General features: G+C 44.3%; 1 protein-coding gene across 2 annotated transcripts in view; it reads left to right on the top strand.

The window, feature by feature from the left end:
- Positions 1-1,815: 1,815 nt before the first annotated feature.
- Positions 1,816-16,380, top strand: part of SLC38A1 (solute carrier family 38 member 1) — a 44,372-nt gene continuing 29,807 nt past the window's right edge. The window contains exons 1-2 of one of the 2 annotated variants that reach the window (XM_081022367.1): positions 1,816-2,127; positions 11,816-12,009. In XM_081022367.1, coding sequence (XP_080878493.1) covers positions 11,888-12,009 — 122 coding nt within the window. In that variant the 5' untranslated portion in view covers positions 1,816-2,127; positions 11,816-11,887. Of the gene's footprint in view, positions 2,128-11,815; positions 12,010-16,380 lie in introns of those variants that run through there. The other variant, XM_081022368.1, reaches the window with a different exon arrangement.

Raw genomic sequence — 16,380 nt, forward strand, 5'->3', positions numbered from 1 at the left:
GGCAGCAGCAGGAGGCCCCATTAGCTAAAGTGGTGGTTCAGGTTAAGAACAGTTTCAGGTTAAGTACGGACCTCCGGAACGAATTAAGTACTTAACCTGAGGTACCACTGTATACCATTCAGTTTAACCCAGTGCTCAGATTACAGCTGGGGGGAAAGATTGGCTAGCCCCAGCCCCCTATTTTTTGTGATGCCCTCCCTCAGGGACTGAAGAGGGGCTTGATTTGACTAAAACAGAGAGGCAAGTAAAGCAGCCTCCTGTTAAAACACATCCCCTTTTGCAGAGGCCTCAGGTTCATCCACAGCATCAATACCACCTGCGAGGAAAGGAAATAAAGTGTGGTGGGAGGAGGAAGCAAATGCCCCCAGCCTTAGATTTTAAATCATTAAAATCACATGGAAATCCCTACGTTTCCCTCTATAATTCGAGCACAAATCACATTACTGCTTTGCAATGTTGAAAACAACACAAAACAGTGACAATGGCTTCACCTAGACTGAGGATCCCAAGCATGCTGTACCCCAGGCATAGGCAAACGTGGCCCTCCAGATGTTTTGGAACTACAATTCCCATCATCCCTGACCACTGGTCCTGTTAGCTAGGGATGATGGGCGTTGTAGTCCCAAAACATCTGGAGGGCAGAGTTTGCCTTTGCCTGCTCTACCCAGACCAGTCCAAGGAGCTCTGCAGGATCAAGGAAGGTTACAGGTAACACCCAGAAGGTGTGGCCAGAATTTTCTTTCAGGAGAAATGCAAAGTGCACCTGCCAGTTTACACTAGTAAATGCAATCAAGCAGACACGTGGAGAGATAAGACACTGAATGAAACAGCAAAGAAAGCTCTTTTAAAAAAACAAAGCACCCCTTCTTTCCTGTGTATATAGGTTGCCACCAACTTTCCAGAAGGCTGTGTGGAGTTTCCCCCTTACCTCCCCAGAAAAGAAAGATTGGATATCCTGCATAGGAGCCAACTCCTAGGGTGCCCCCAAAATGGATGGGGATTGCCATTCGAATGGTGTGCATGCACAGCATCATGTGATCAATTTTGCAGGGTGGGGCTTACCTGGACCTCCCCCCCCCAATATTTTATTTGAGTTGGCACCCCTGTATATCATGGGATAGCTCTGTCCGTACAGCATAGAATCCTAGAAATGTAAAGTTGGAAGAGACCCTGAGAATCACACCTGCAATGCTGTCCCATCCGAGGATCGAACCTTGGCGTTATCAGCACCACGCTCTCACCAACTGAGCTATGACTCTTAATCTCACGAGTTGCGGGTTCGAGTCCCACGCTGGGCAAAAGATTCCTTGCATTTCAGGAGGTTGGACTAGAGGACCCTCGTGGTCCCTTCCGACTGTACAATCCTATGATTTGAGTGTGTGCGTGCGCGCGTGTTGTCCCTTAAACTCTCCTCACCTAGATCGGAAGCAACGGTTCAGCTCAGGCCTAGGGAAAGCTTGCCCACGCTTGACTCGCTCTTCGTATCGCTTTCTTATTATAGGGCAAAGCCGATCGCGTTCAAAACACAAAAGCACAGATGGTCCGACGGCAAACAGCATCCTTGCCACCTGCGAGGGAGGGAAGGAAGGAAACGAAAAGGGCTGGGGCGGGGGGAGCAGGGAGGAGAGCCCACGCGCCCCGGCCAGAGATTTAAAAGCATTTAATCCCTCAAGAACGGATTAAGAATAAAATATAATAATAATAATAATAATGCGGTCCTGAGGCACAGAGCATCCATTCACCCACCAACGACGACGACAACGAGGAGGAGGAGACGAGAGAGGAAGGAGGCGGGAGCTGCGCGCTTGGCGCCCCCTTGAAGGTCGTTTGGCATCTTCCATTCATTCCGTCTAGAGCTTCGCCACGCCGCCTCAGAAACAACCGCTGGGCTTCAAAAATTACATTTTAAATTAAAAAGGAGGAACATTCTCTTCCTCTGAGCTCCCAAAAACGTCACCCCTTCTTGGCAACGGGGCGACAAGAGCCCGAGAGCGAGCGAGGGAGAGGCAGCTCTTCTAACAAAGGAGAGACCCCCGAAGGCGGGGCGCGGGAGAAGAAACACCTCAGCTTGGGCTTCTTTTTTCGTGAAGACGGAGGGGGAAAAGGAGGGACCGGCCGCATTAACAGGTACGGAGTTTGGGGAGGGGGTCGCAGAGAGATAGCCTCGTAGGTCCCCTCCCTCATCTCAGCCATTCACCCTCGGAAGGACACATGGCCGGCGACAGGAGAGAGCGGCTTTCTAGCTGGCGCATGTTGGGCGTAGGTGCTTTTGGCCAAAGAGGTCGGGGGCTTCTGGACGCCTGAGGGAAAGGCTCGCGGAAATGGCGAGAAGAGGCGCCTCGCCGCGGCCCGGGAGCCGCGTGTAGCCGCATGGCGAGGGGGCCCTCGCTGCTTCTTGTCGGGTCTGCTCGTGAGGTGACCCACCCCAGCCAGCCCCCCCACTTTCTTCCCGCCTTCGCTTCTCGGGCTAGCAGGCATTCTTCTCCCGGGCTGCGAAAAAGACCCGCACGTTTTGGTCTCTCTTTTCTTTCTCCATTATGGGTGGAGGGAAAAAGGCGCGTAGGAAGCGAAGGCGTGTGACTCATGCGCCGCACTTATTTCCACCTCTCTGAGGGGGGAGGGCGCCCACCGTAAATAAATACACACACACACACACACACACACACACACATATATACATATACATACATACATACATACATACATACATACATATGCTAAATGAGACCCTAATGAAACAGTTTTAGCAGACCTAGGTCACTGTTCAGGCTGAGGCACAAACCACGTTACTAGAATGTAGCCCTAATAAAAAGAAGCGGGCTTGCTCCAATATATAAACGGATTTGACGGCTGGCAACCTTGACATGGGGGAAAGAAGGGGAGCGAGCAGGGAGAGTGAAATTCGTCTTTGTCCTCCTCACTTTGCAAAAGGTTCCACCTGAAATGGTCCCTTCCTTTCTTCCAGAAGCCCCTCCCCCCCCGGTTTATTTATTTATTTATTTAAAAAATGGAATTGGGTTTCTGAATTGCTGGCAAGCTAAAGCTGATACTCTTGAAAGCCAAAAATAGGGATGTTGGTGTACCAAAACCAAAAGAGGGACACTTTGAATGACATGCGGGATTTCTTTGAATGGAACATATTGTCACTGATCTTCCTCCTCCTCTTTTTTAAGGCAGTTGACTTGTCAGCTGCTTAGGTACATTTGCTGTGGGTGTATTTCTTAATGTTTCACTGCATTGGCCCTTTTCACCACAAAAAGACTTTGTCCCAACCTTGCTTGTGGCCCACTCAGGTCTAAATCATGCATGCCCTGAATAAAAGATGTTGTTGCTTTCACAGGAAATTCAAATTTGCCTTTTTTTTTTTTTAAAGATCCAGTAGTTTCACCCCCCCCTCCACCCCTTTAAAGCTCCACTGGAACATTTTTGTGCCTTTTTCTTTTTAAGATAACGATCATCTGTGCAACATTAAAATGCTGCTACTCTGCTCTGACTGATTCTGTAGGGCTCTGCTGGGTATTCAAGAGGGATGCTACAGATTACTTTGGAATTAATTATCAATTTCTTACGTCACTTGGCGGTATTGTAGTCTTTGTGCACCGCTTGGAGACTGGAAGTTAACCGGTTTATAATTTGTTCAAATAAGTAACCGCTACACTAGGGAGTACAAGGTTATGCTAGGAATGCAGGCCTGATTCCAGCCTACATCTGTATAGAGGTGACATCTTTTCCAAGTCTTGGTTTCTCTCCTAGAGAGGCTTTTTCTCTGTTCTATTCTTCTCTCTCTCTCTTGTGGTTAGCGCCTTTGCTTTTTTTTTATCACACACCATCAGTGTCCTTTCTGCCATAAGCCATTTGTTCACAAAGCAGAGTTGTCATACAACCTGTTGCTATCACTGATTGCCTCCATGGGCAGGGTGGGGAGGAAAGGTTGTAAATGCAGAAATACTGGGTGATGTCCTATGAATTCCTACAGTAGGTCCATTGGTTACAGTGGGTCTGCTTTGAGTGTGACTAAACATTGTGTAGCGCCCCTTATAACCACCATACTCATTAGTATTATTAGCTTAAATTCAAGACAGAGTTAAACTTGCTGAAATACGCTGAAATCGGTGGAGTCCCAATTCTGTGATGGATTTAGGCTATTAATATTATGATTATTGGCATCGTTGTCTTCAGCCTGCTTAAACATGCCAGATTATCATTTGATTATCCTGCCTCCCACTGGTCTCCTTCTGCTCCTTTTATTGCCATTTTAGTCAGGCCTCTTTTATCCTTGAAAAAAGTTGCATCTTTTATGGTGAATTTCACCTTTCCCTGCCTGATTCATTTCAAAAAGAATGCTGAATTTATTATTTATATTTATTCTTGTGGTGCAGTGGTTAGAGAGTGTTGGACTATGACCTGCGAGACCAGGGGTCAAATCCCGGAACAGCCCCTGCGCCTGCAGATGTAGTAAGCCAGGCTTACCAGATTCTGAAATACCTTCTAAAGATCACCCCCACCACCAGCAACACAATGAAACCCAGAGTCTAAAGTTACTTAACTGCTCCATTGCTCATATCTATCCTGCCTGAAGATCTTTGGTGAAAGAAAGGCAAGGTATAAATATAATAAAATGCTCTTAAAGATGTCCTGTTGGACTCTTTGGGAGAGGGGCCTAGCCACTAAACTTTACATCAGCTTGCTAACACTGAAAACTGAACTTTGATAATGGAGTAGTGGGTGGGAAATGGCTGTTCAGTTGAAATCCACCACCAGAAATCCACCAATATGCTTTTCTTAGAACGGAAGGGTAATTTTCATAACGCTACTTGATGCCACATAGTTTATCTCATCTATTTAAAAACGAAAACAAAGACATTTGTGTACGTACAGAGAAGAACATGTTAATCCACAATGTGGCTCTCAAGTCTCCTCCATTCCACAACATGATTTCTCCCTTCTCCCACTACATTTTTTGTGATCAGAGATAAGAATGGTGAGGACAAGTTAATATCCTCTTTTTGCTATCGTTTTCTCTCACTCTTAATAGTTCAGGCCTAAATAAATGTGGGCTTTAAACCACAAATTGGGCAAGAAAAAAGATATTTAAAGCAATCTTCAGTTGACTTTATGCTGTATAAATAGCCCTTCAGTCCATATATTTAATGTTCTGAATCAAAGAATGAATAGAATTTAGGAAGCCAATGAGCTAGAGGTGCATGCGGTCTAAAGTCCTAGCATTATGGAAGAATTTTAATGTCCTACATGATGATCTTAATAATGCATTTTAAGAGTCTCGAATGAAACACAGTTTGTTTGGGTATCTGACCTTTACAGTAGCTCTTCTCAAGCCTGAATTAGCTTTACATTTTGAGGTGATGTGGTGAGGGTTTTATATTTGTTTACTGTATGTGTTTCAAATGTTTTGATTTTTTTAAAAAAGATATTTATATTTTTGTCAGCTACCACATGCAAATCATTGCTGTCTGGTCGGTAGAATGCTCCTTTCAGAATAAAATAATAATAAAATATGTCCATTTTGCAAAAAACGAGAACAGGATCAGAGAAATCGCATGTGAGCTAATAAAGAGGATTTTAATGAACATGAATATACATAATATTCAGTACACTTCCAACAACCAGTGCAGAATTAATTGCTTTTTAATATGTCTGTTCTGCCTTTGTGATCTCCCCACCCCATGCTTGCACCTGGTCCCTCTCCCCCCGTTCTATTTTAAACGTTAGGCTGTAATTCTGTAGCCAGTTTTCTGGGTGTAAAGCCTTCTAATCTCAGCTGGACTACTTCTGAGGACTACATGCATAGGACTGCCTGTTAGTGGTGTTTTGATTTGATACAGCACAACAATTTATTTTAGTTTGTAGCTGCATGCTGGCATGTGTAATCACAGTGGTTTCTCATGGTTATGCTGAGTTATCAGCACAGGGATGAATTTAGGAGCAACAGACCTACCTGGGGCAGCAGACTTAGGTCCCACAGGTCTCAGAGGGCACCTCTCATGGACTGGCTACTCATCTCTCCAGTCAACAAGCGAAGCAAATAGTTCACCTTTAGTGTTGACAAGCGGCCAGTGTTGCATTTCTGTTTGTTTGTGTTTGTTTAATTTGTGGGGAACTTTACGCCACCACTGCTCATTCGGTGACGTACATATGACTGTGAGTGATTGTGATCCAGACTCATGCATGCAGATTTATAGTCTTCTATGGCAAGCATGCTCTATGCATCAAAGTTATTAAATCTCTGCACATACAATAAAAAATAAGGTATTCAGAAATGCAGCAAATATATGCAGGGAGCACTACTGATGATTCTTGTTCCTGATCCTTGGTTGAGGTCTCCATGCCTGGTTGGGTACACTGAAGACCCTGTCCCACCAGCAGGCAAACCCTTCGCATCCTCGTTTTTTCCTTGAGCTGCAAATTGGCACTGGGGACAAGATGGATAAACAGTCACAGAAGACTGTTACTCGCACAAGTACAACTTCATGGTTCAGTATGGAGTTGGGCTTGGTGTTAGCATAGAGTGCTTAATAAGCACACCAAAGGCTTCTTCTGTGTTTGGCTGACAGAGAAGGGTTTTTACCCAGAGGTTAGAAAAATTAGCAACATCATATATTTTTGAGTTCAATCTGTCCCTTTCCCAAGCCTGGCTAAGAGAAGTTGCAAAGGCGAACTATGCGCTTGAATCGATTTGCATTTTCTCCCCTTGATGGTGCATGGGATTTGCCCAAAGCTAAATGCAGCGAGAGCAGTCAGATTAGAGTTTAATGATTCCTGATCTTTTTATCAACCTGGTAGCAGTTTCTGAACATGTGCAGTGTGGTTTGTTGGAACTCTTTCTTTTTTTTAACAGTTGAATAGAACATCCTGTTTATGTCTCCAAACAGAGCATGCATGTGTAGCCCGGGGGTGGGTGGGAGAAGTAGGGTTGCAGTAGCAGGCCATGCCTTTGACTTTTACACATTCAATATACCCTATGGGTGTGAAATGAAAGATCACACCTATCAGAAAATTATCTTTGCTGTTTCGCAGTCCTTTTCAAACTTAGAAAACATACCCTTTCTGCATATATGCAGTATGGCTAATAGGTGATTCATCAGTGGCAGTGTTCAAAATTAGCCAGGCACATTTTGCACCCTGCTATCGGTCACTTGCAACCAAGGGAAGCTGCCTGGGCACCAGGATGGCACCTGACATCTCCACCATCTGGAAGTGCATGCCTGGGGATCTTTGGAACGTGACTGTTTTCACACACTAATACCACATCCTGCAGAATTTCTATCCGTGTATGTTATCTGCACAATCAGAATTAATTTCAGGAACCAAAATGCTTTTTCTGTGCAGCCTGAGCAGGAGCAAGCAGTAAACAATGTTATAGTTAATTGCCATAGCTTGTCTTCATTTACCCCACCCCACTGTTCTGTGTCACCATTAAGAAAAAGAGGTCAGAACAGGCCAATAGATATGTGGACAGTCCCTGGATAAAGTGGCTTTTCTTATTTAAGTTCTCAAAAGTTCTTAACCCAGCTCAAGGTTGTCATCTGAACTAGCCAGTTTTACTGATATCAATCACAGGAAGTCCATCATTTGAAAAATAAGACTTTAGAGCCGTCTTGCCCCAAAATGGCAACATTCCGTTTTGGCGACTGTAACCTTGGTTTATGGAGCCGTTTGGCGCCAAGCAGCGCTGTGGTCTAAACCACTGAGCCTAGGGTTTGCCAATCGGAAGGTCGACGGTTCAAATCCCCGCGACGGGGTGAGCTCCTGTTGTTCAGTCCCAGCTCCTGCCGACCTAGCATTCGAAAGCACGTCAAAGTGCAAGTAGATAAATAGGTACTGCTCTGGCGGTAAGGTAAACAGTGTTTCCATGTGCTACTCTGGTTTCACCAGAAGCAGCTTAGTCATGCTGGCCACATGGCCCGGGAAAACTATCTGCGGACAAACCTCGGCTCCCTCAGCCAGTAAAACGAGATGAGTGCCGCAACCCCAGAGTTGTTTGCGACTGAACTTAACGGTCAGGGGTCCTTTACCTTTTTTACCTTATATCTCTTGAGTTTCTAACAATGATCAGTAGCGTAATAATGGAATCATTATTATGCCTAATTTAGGGTTGCCATATTTCAATATTGCAAACTCGGACACAAAACTTGTTGAGCTTTTTTTGGGGGGGGGGCAAAGATGTTCAGACTCTTCCCCCTCATCTATACGTGTTAGAAACTCAGATATATAAGCTAATCATTTATATATCTGAGGAAGAAGCCTACAAAGAAATAGAAGTGCCGAAAGGGTCAGTGCTGGATTTATTTCTGAATATGTTTGCTATTTCCTCAGTGAAGCTTTATTTCCCTTAAAGAAAAGGATAATATAATCCACTCAGAGCAAAAGTACTTAGATGGTTAAACAGTTGTAATAAGCTTTCACTTACTTACATCCATGTTATGAGATCACAACCCATTTGAAGACTTCCCTCCATTTCTTTCTTTTTAAAAAGCGGGTTATATATAACATTTCTTATTGAACCTTCCTGTTACATTCAGTGTGTTATAAGCAACTGTGTTTTTTAAAAATCTTTTTCCTGTTGCTGAACTTTATCTTCTAGAAATTATCACCTGTGATAACTTACTTCCTTTCTAGTTCTTGACATGTGTTTTGTTTGAAAGGGCCAGTTTGTAGAGTTGCTGTGGAACTTAATATCTTATGCTCATAATTCCATAGTCGGTCTCCCTGGTCCTCGTCCTCTTCTTTTCAAAGGTGAGGCTAGGGAGAGGAGGAAACACAAAAGATATCACATGACAGTCTTTACATAAAGGAAGCAGTTTATGTGAAACTAGAGCTCTAGGTCTGAAGGCATCTCTTAGGCACATAAATGAGCCTCTAGCAAGATCAGCCTGCCTATGAACAGAAAGAGGAATCCAATTTCAGCCTGTAAGCAAATTGTTGACTTCTACGGCTGAAGCTAGTACCCTCTAAAAAGCCCAGCTTTAAAATCTACCTGAACTCAGGTGGAAACAGTCCAAAGGAATGGAGGCTGAAAGTCTCCCCCCCCCTTTTTTTTAAAAGAAAGTGATTTTAAGAGACCCCATAAAGGTCAGTGTAGGGTACCAGTTAGAGTGCTGGACTAGGACCTGTGAGACCAGGGTTCGAATCCCTACACTGCCATGAAGCTCACAGGGTGACCTTGGGCCAATCACTGTCTCTCAGCCTAACTTACTTCACAGAGTTGTGGGGATAAAATGGGGAGGGGAGAACCACATACACCACCTTGAGCCTCTTGGAGAAAAGGTGGAATATAAATGCAATAAATAAATAACACCTCCCAAATTCCTGTCCTTACACTTTTAATAGCCTTATAAATCAGTTTTTTTCTCATCACATTTCCCACAGCCAGACAAAGATAAGATGAACATTTAATAAGTAATGCTTGCTAATAGTATTATCACTAATTAGTTCAATGGCACATTTTAACTGTACAATAGTTGCTGCCATCATTACTACTACAGTGGTACCTCAGGTTACATATGCTTCAGGTTACATACGCTTCAGGTTACAGACTTCACTAACCCAGAAATAGTGCTTCAGGTTAAGAACTTTGCTTCAGGATGAGAACAGAAATCGTGCTCCAGTGGCGCGGCGGCAGCAGGAGGCCCCATTAGCTAAAGTGGTGCTTCAGGTTAAGAACAGTTTCGGTTAAGAACGGACCTCTGGAACGAATTAAGTACTTAACCCGAGGTACCACTGTACTTCTTTCTTTCTTCTTTGCCAATCAGTCGTAGCCAAGTAAGATTGTCTCCCATGAACATAGTGAGTCCGTAAGTGACTGTGGAGGCCAATTCTGGATCCACACGTCCTTCCACAGTGGGGACATAGGTTTCCGGGTCGGAGTTGATCATGGTGAGGATTTGCCAAATGTGCCTTCCTCTTCGTTTGTTTCTCCCTTTCGTCCTGAGTTTGTGCTTCTCCAAAGTCCATTACGCCTTTGGTCAAGGCTGTTCTCCAACTGGAGCGCTCACAGGCCAGTGATTCCCAGTTGTCAGTGTTTTATACTACATACCGAATTTATCAGCTACTTTCTCCAGGTTTGATGTACTTTTAAAACATGGGTTTTAGAAATGAGCAGCTGGAACTGCTTTAGAAATGGTAACAAAATTATAATTTTAAAGAATACTTGTAGAAACAAGATTTTCCCTTCCCTATGAAATAACGTTCCATTGGGAGGCCAACATGTCCAGGGCAGGTGGCAGGCTTCAGTCATGGCCCAGCCCATTTCTGTGGACAGAAATGGCAAAGCCACTATGAGTGGAATTATTCACCCAAACTTTCATTATCTGGAAATTATAAAACAGGCCTTTATAGCATTGACCAGCTAAGTCAAATGTAATCCTCAGACAGATATTGTAACCTGCCAGCAACTAGGCAGTCCCCCTGTTCTTACATTACCTGTCAGGCAGCGATACCCCAGCGGACTGTCACACATAGCTGGTACTCAGCTTGGTGAGTTGCAATCCACTTAATGAGAGTCATCAAAACGAACCTCTGATATAGTTCCTCTTCTTTGCAGATCTGCATGGATCAGCTAAGAGGTGACTGTGTGTTTGTAGGGGGGGGCAGGAGTGGCCACACCCACTTCTGACATGTGACCACCGGATGTTTGGTCAAGGATTAATGTGGCCCTTCGGCCAAATAAGGTTCGCCTCCCCTGCTTTCCACTGTTGATGGGATTTTTATCTCCTTACCTTCCCCCTGCACAATTGTCTCTTTTTAAAGGATTATTTACATAGGATTTTTGTCTATGCTAATATGCAGCCTGGCAACACTCCAGGTCTGTAGAGTAAATGGTGGCCCTGCCCTATCTATATTAAACAGCAGGTGCAGTCCAGGAAAAAGCATGATGGCGTTACATGTGCAACTGCATCCAGAAGAACTGCGTTTGTTGTATTGGGACTGGAGAGACATGGGTTAAAATTCCCACACGGCCATAAATCTTACCAGGTGGCCTTGAAACAGTCTCTTATCTCTCAACTGAAGAGAGTTATTTTGAGGAGGAGGACATGTGGGAGAGAAGCATGGCAGCTGCCACAAAAAGGGCATGGTGTAAATGTAATCATTAGTTGTTAAGAGTGCAAGCGTTAATAAAGTTTTTTCACCTCATACAACCTGCAGTAATATTTAATTTCATAATTTCACATTTCTCTCAAAGTATGTACACATGGGAGTAGATCGCTTTGCATGCCGAATGACAACCTTGATTATACATTGTGCAAAATTAAGTACAACTAAATGGGGAGGAAGAATCTCTCTTAATCTTTCCCAAAGTTCTCAGGCTGCTATTTGTCTGTCAACAATTATCATCATCATCATCATCAAACCTATATTGGCACCACATACAAACATTCAGAATAAATAGGCCAGTGCAATCTCATCGCCGTTTCAACAGTACAGTCATTTGCCAAAGGGAAGAAGAGGCGAGCAATCTATTTCATCTCTGTGGGTCTCCAGCAAGGGCAGGATCCTGTAGCATACTTCGGCAACAAAAAATCAAATAGAGGAACTTAGCTACTGTCTTGGTGAGCTCCTGGTAATAAGAAGCATATAGCCTGTCTCTGGTTTCCATGTTGGAATACATAGATAGTCTAGAAATTGTCAATAATTATATACTGATGGTAGAAATATACAAATGCCATTTAGAGCATTCAGATCACCAATCCTAGAGAAAGTCCTAGTACCAAGTTATGTGTGTGTGAGATAGAGACACTTGAGAGGTTATTGTTCATTTTCTTATTCTGACTTTGAACTTTTTCTTTTCTTTTTACAGGTTTTCAGGCTCACATTACAGGTGCTACTGATCTCTAAAGACCAAGCAGGCTTCAGAACAGTTCACTAAATCATGATGCCTTTCAAAGCAGGCCTAGAATTAACTGAGATGCAGAATATGACAGTTCCTGAGGATGATAACATCAGCAATGACTCCAATGATTTCACAGAAGTAGAAAATGGCCAGATGAATAGGTGAGTAGTTTTCCACTGCCCCAGATTTACCATGTGAAAACACGCTGTTTAAAAACAGTGTTTCTGACTTGAAACACAGCTCATGAATGATTCATTACTGAGTCATGTTCCATTTGAGAATGTGATTTGAATTTCATACCCAGCCTCTGTTGGGCATTGGCAGTAAAAACATAGTGTACCAATTTATTCAACCTTTAAATTTTGGCATATTTAATACAAATGTATAGAGTGCTTTGTAACCAACCAACCCCACAACTCAGCCTGGTCATCCAAAGCACAGCACAAAGGAAAAAGAAAAAGCAACAACATTCAACATTTGGGATTAGCATTACACACTATCTTAGATGTCTCTGGGTCTTTGACTACTTTTCAGTAGCCAAAATAGTGGCCAAATTGGTTCCAAACTAAAACATGGTTCAGATGATCCATTTTTCTTAGGTTTGGGGCATATGTAAAAGAGTAAACTTCCGTGTTGTGCAGGATTTTTCATTAATTTGGTTTACACTGAGATTTGGGCATCTTCAAGCAAGATTATTTATTACTGCATATCATTGCATATTGCACCAAGCACCAGTTTTTCTGCTGCTGAACTTGGTGCAGCATGCATTCTTAAATGAACGTGCTTGAAAGTCCAAAAATCTCATGTAGGCCAACTTGATGGAAGAATGCTACATCAAGGATAACCCACCTGCTTTCGACAGCACACTGTACCATCTCTTGTTCTAAAGCAAAATTACTTGGACTCCGTATACGTGTTCACGAAGACCATGCAAAATATCCTGGGACTGTGCCTCTTCAGAACATGGGTGAGAGGGTTGCTTAATTCATAGCACTGGTTTTGTCTTTTAAAGCCCTTCACAGCTTTGGACCAAGTTATAAAGAACCTCCTGTCTTGGTACGTGCCTACCTGTACATTAAGAACTTCAGTGGATCATTCCCCCCACCCCCATCATTTTAGGTGTGGTGAGTAGTTACCGTGGAGAGGACCCTCTTACTTGTGGAGTGCTCTCCCCAGAGATGTTTGCCTGACTCCCATTTTACTGCCCTTTTAGTGCCAGCCAGGCAAATATGCTTCTAATTTCCCCAAGCTTTTTAGATACAGTTTCAATCCTACTGCCTGTTTGATGCTGTTTTTGCAACATTGTGGCCTTTAGCTTAATTGCGTATGCATATTTTGTATGTACATTTTAATTGTTCCAGTATTTTTGTAAACCAGGCTGCAAATAAGACTGAACCCTAACCCTACCACTGCCAAAAGAAGAAGCAGCTCAGCTCACAGAAAACTAGCATATCAGAAAGAAAGGTTGTAGACGAGGCTTCTCTTAGCTGAGCTAGTGTTGTTTTCTTTGCACTGTATAGCCTGTGTGTGTTTACATATACAGACATACACAAAGGGTAGAGCATTCAGCATGTATTTCTCCACCTGCATTCTGAAGTGCTACAGTCCCAGGAGGTCTTGAGCTGTTTATTACGTTTGAGGCAAGCAGACTGAGAGCTAAATAGGTCAAATGCTTCTCAGGTCCATTTTGAGTCAGGATAAAAGCTCTGTTTTCAATATACACACATGCATTTTTACCATGCCTTGCTGTTTTAATGGCTTGATTAACTGTTACAAATGTTGCTAGCTTATTCTAGCAAATAAGAAAGAAAGAAACGCTTTGCTTACTGTTGTAACCTCAGATCTCAAATGTGCACCTAATATAAGCTGTGTGAATGCAGTATCTTTGCTAAATTGCTTTAGAGGGAGAAATGTAGAATAAGAAATCAAAATGTTATCAAATTTTATGAAATGCCATTTTTAAGCAATCTGAAGAATGCAATATTTTTAACTGTAATGTTTTCATTAGTTCAAGTTGCTTGTTCATATATTTTCTGGCCCTAATCCAGCAAAAGTTCGTTATAACTGAGGCTGCAATCCTATGCACACTTCCCTGGGAGTAAGGCTGATTAAACACAGTGGACTGATTGCTTCTGAGTAGCTATGTACAGAAACGTAACTTCCATAGACTGTTTGATGAAGGAATAACCCTATAAGTTTTATTGAAACTAATGGAAGAAGTTAGCTGTGACTAATTAAAGCTCCATTGTTTTCAGATTTAATTGCATGGAGGCCATGGTGTTTAATATGGGCCAGTTAAACTTGTCATACATGCATATCTACCGTATATACTCGAGTATAAGCCGACTTTTTCAGCATATTTTTTTAGGCTGAAAAAGCCCCCCTCGGCTTATACTCAAGTGAGGTGGGCAGCGGTGGAGGGACAAGCAGAGAGAAAGGAGCCCTTTCTCGCCGCTGGTCCTGCCACCCGCCTCTCACAAGGGCAGGCACTGGAGCAGTGGTTAGGAGAGGCATAGTGCCTCTCCCACCCAGGCTCCTATGCCTGCTCTTGCGAGCGGCAGAGGCAGCGGCAGAGGGACGAGTGGCCCAAAAGGAGCCCTTTCAAACTGCACCTTCCTCTTCTTCCGCCTTTGCCGCTGTCGGCGGCGGTGGCGGAGGAACGAGCAGCCTGAAAACAGCCCTTTCGGGATGCTCCTTCTTCCTCTGCCACCGCCGCCGACAGCGGCAAAGTTGCGCATGTGCAAACGCTTAAAGAAGCCCAGGCATTCCGACGCATGTGCAGCAGTGCTCCTTTAAGGTAAAGGGTAAAGGTACCCCTGACCATTAGGTCCAGTCATGACCGACTCTGGGGTTGCGGCGCTCATCTCGCTTTATTGGCCGAGGGAGCCGGCGTACAGCTTCTGGGTCATGTGGCCAGCATGACTAAGCCGCTTCTGGCGAACCAGAACAGCGCACACGGAAACGCCGTTTACCTTCCCGCTGGAGCAGTACCTATTTATCTACTTGCACTTTGACGTGCTTTCGAACTGCTAGGTTGGCAGGAGCAGGGACCGAGCAACGGGAGCTCACCCCGTCGTGGGGAGTCGAACCGCCGACCTTCTGATCGGCAAGTCCTAGGCTCTGTGGTTTAACCCACAGCGCCACCTGCATCCCAGTGCTCCTGGACAGAGCGGCGGCAGCGGTTGCCGTGGCAATTGCCGTTATGGTTCTAGAAGGCACTCGTGAAGGGAAGTTGCCTCTCCTCATGTCCTACTCCACCAGCCCGAGCACGCAGGGCTGCCCCGGACGGTGCTGCACTGGCTGCAGAGCCTCGACCTCAGCTTCCTGCCTATGCATTTCCGTAAGTGAGGCCGCACCCCCCCCACTTCCCACACCTTGGCCGCCCTGACACTTCCCGCCGTACCTGGGCACCTTGGAGGCTGAGATGCACCTCAGGGTCAGCGGGAAGGGTTTGCTTTTGGCTCCCTCGGCTGCAAGCCCTGGGCTGCGTCTTTCTTGCCATGTGGGCACCTCCCCTCCTGCGAGAAGTGAATTCAATTCTCCCACCTTTGAGGGAGCTTGAACTGAAGCCCTTTGATATGTGTATATCAAATGTTTTCAGACCAAAGGCTGGGTGAACCAGTGGGGTAGAGAGGTCCTTTTGGGGAGGGGGGAAGCACCTGTGTTTTGTTGTCATCACTGCTGGAAACGTCGGGTAAGATAGCACCAGCATCCCCTTTATCCATTGAGAAGAGGTTTCCTCAGCTTATATTTGGGTCAGCTTATACTCAAGTATATACTGTACTTAGAGATAAGTCCTGCTGAGCTTAGTGCACATAGAATTGCAGCCTTTAAGTCCAATTAATTTCAGTAGAGAAGTGAAACCTGTGCTTCACATTCTTCCATTGAAATAAATGGAGCTTATATGTCCTTGCTTTTGGTTTTTCTGTTCTCAAGGACTGGATCCAGATTTGACCATGCTTAGAGTAGATCCATAAAATCAATGAGACTTGAGTTAGTAAATCCCATGTACTTAGCTGGATCAAACGCCAAATATGTATGGCATGAGCAACATAAATCCTGGTGGCAAGCACCCTAACATTACAGAAATATATTCAGTATAAAAGTATAAATAAAATTTAAAAATAATGAAAAACAAGATTTACAGTGCAGTCCACAAATGTATTTTTAATGCCTATAACTGGATCACACTGAAATCCCATCTCATCCAGCATTTGATTTCCAGCTGTAGCTAGCCTTGGTTCACAAGCACAATGAATCGCATTAGCAAGCAGGCGAACATGGAGTTCATGGCCTATCCTGAGGGTTTGTTCTGTCCATGTTTGCCCTCCTTATGGTCTTTTTGCAAGCATCTGACTGGCCACTCTGGTGAAACAGGATGCTGGACTTGATAGACCTTTGGTAATACCACCTTTGAAAATGGAGGGTTTGTTCAGCTATATGGCTAAGGGCATTCAGTAGAGCTGTCCTCTGTGAATTAGTGTAAAAGCAGTGGTGCCCTCAGGGTAGGACCTCAGGGCAGATGCCTGGGG

The sequence above is a fragment of the Podarcis pityusensis genome, assembly GCF_964106645.2.
Source record: "Podarcis pityusensis genome assembly, chromosome: 10".
In the NCBI taxonomy this organism is placed as follows: Eukaryota; Metazoa; Chordata; class Lepidosauria; order Squamata; family Lacertidae; genus Podarcis; species Podarcis pityusensis.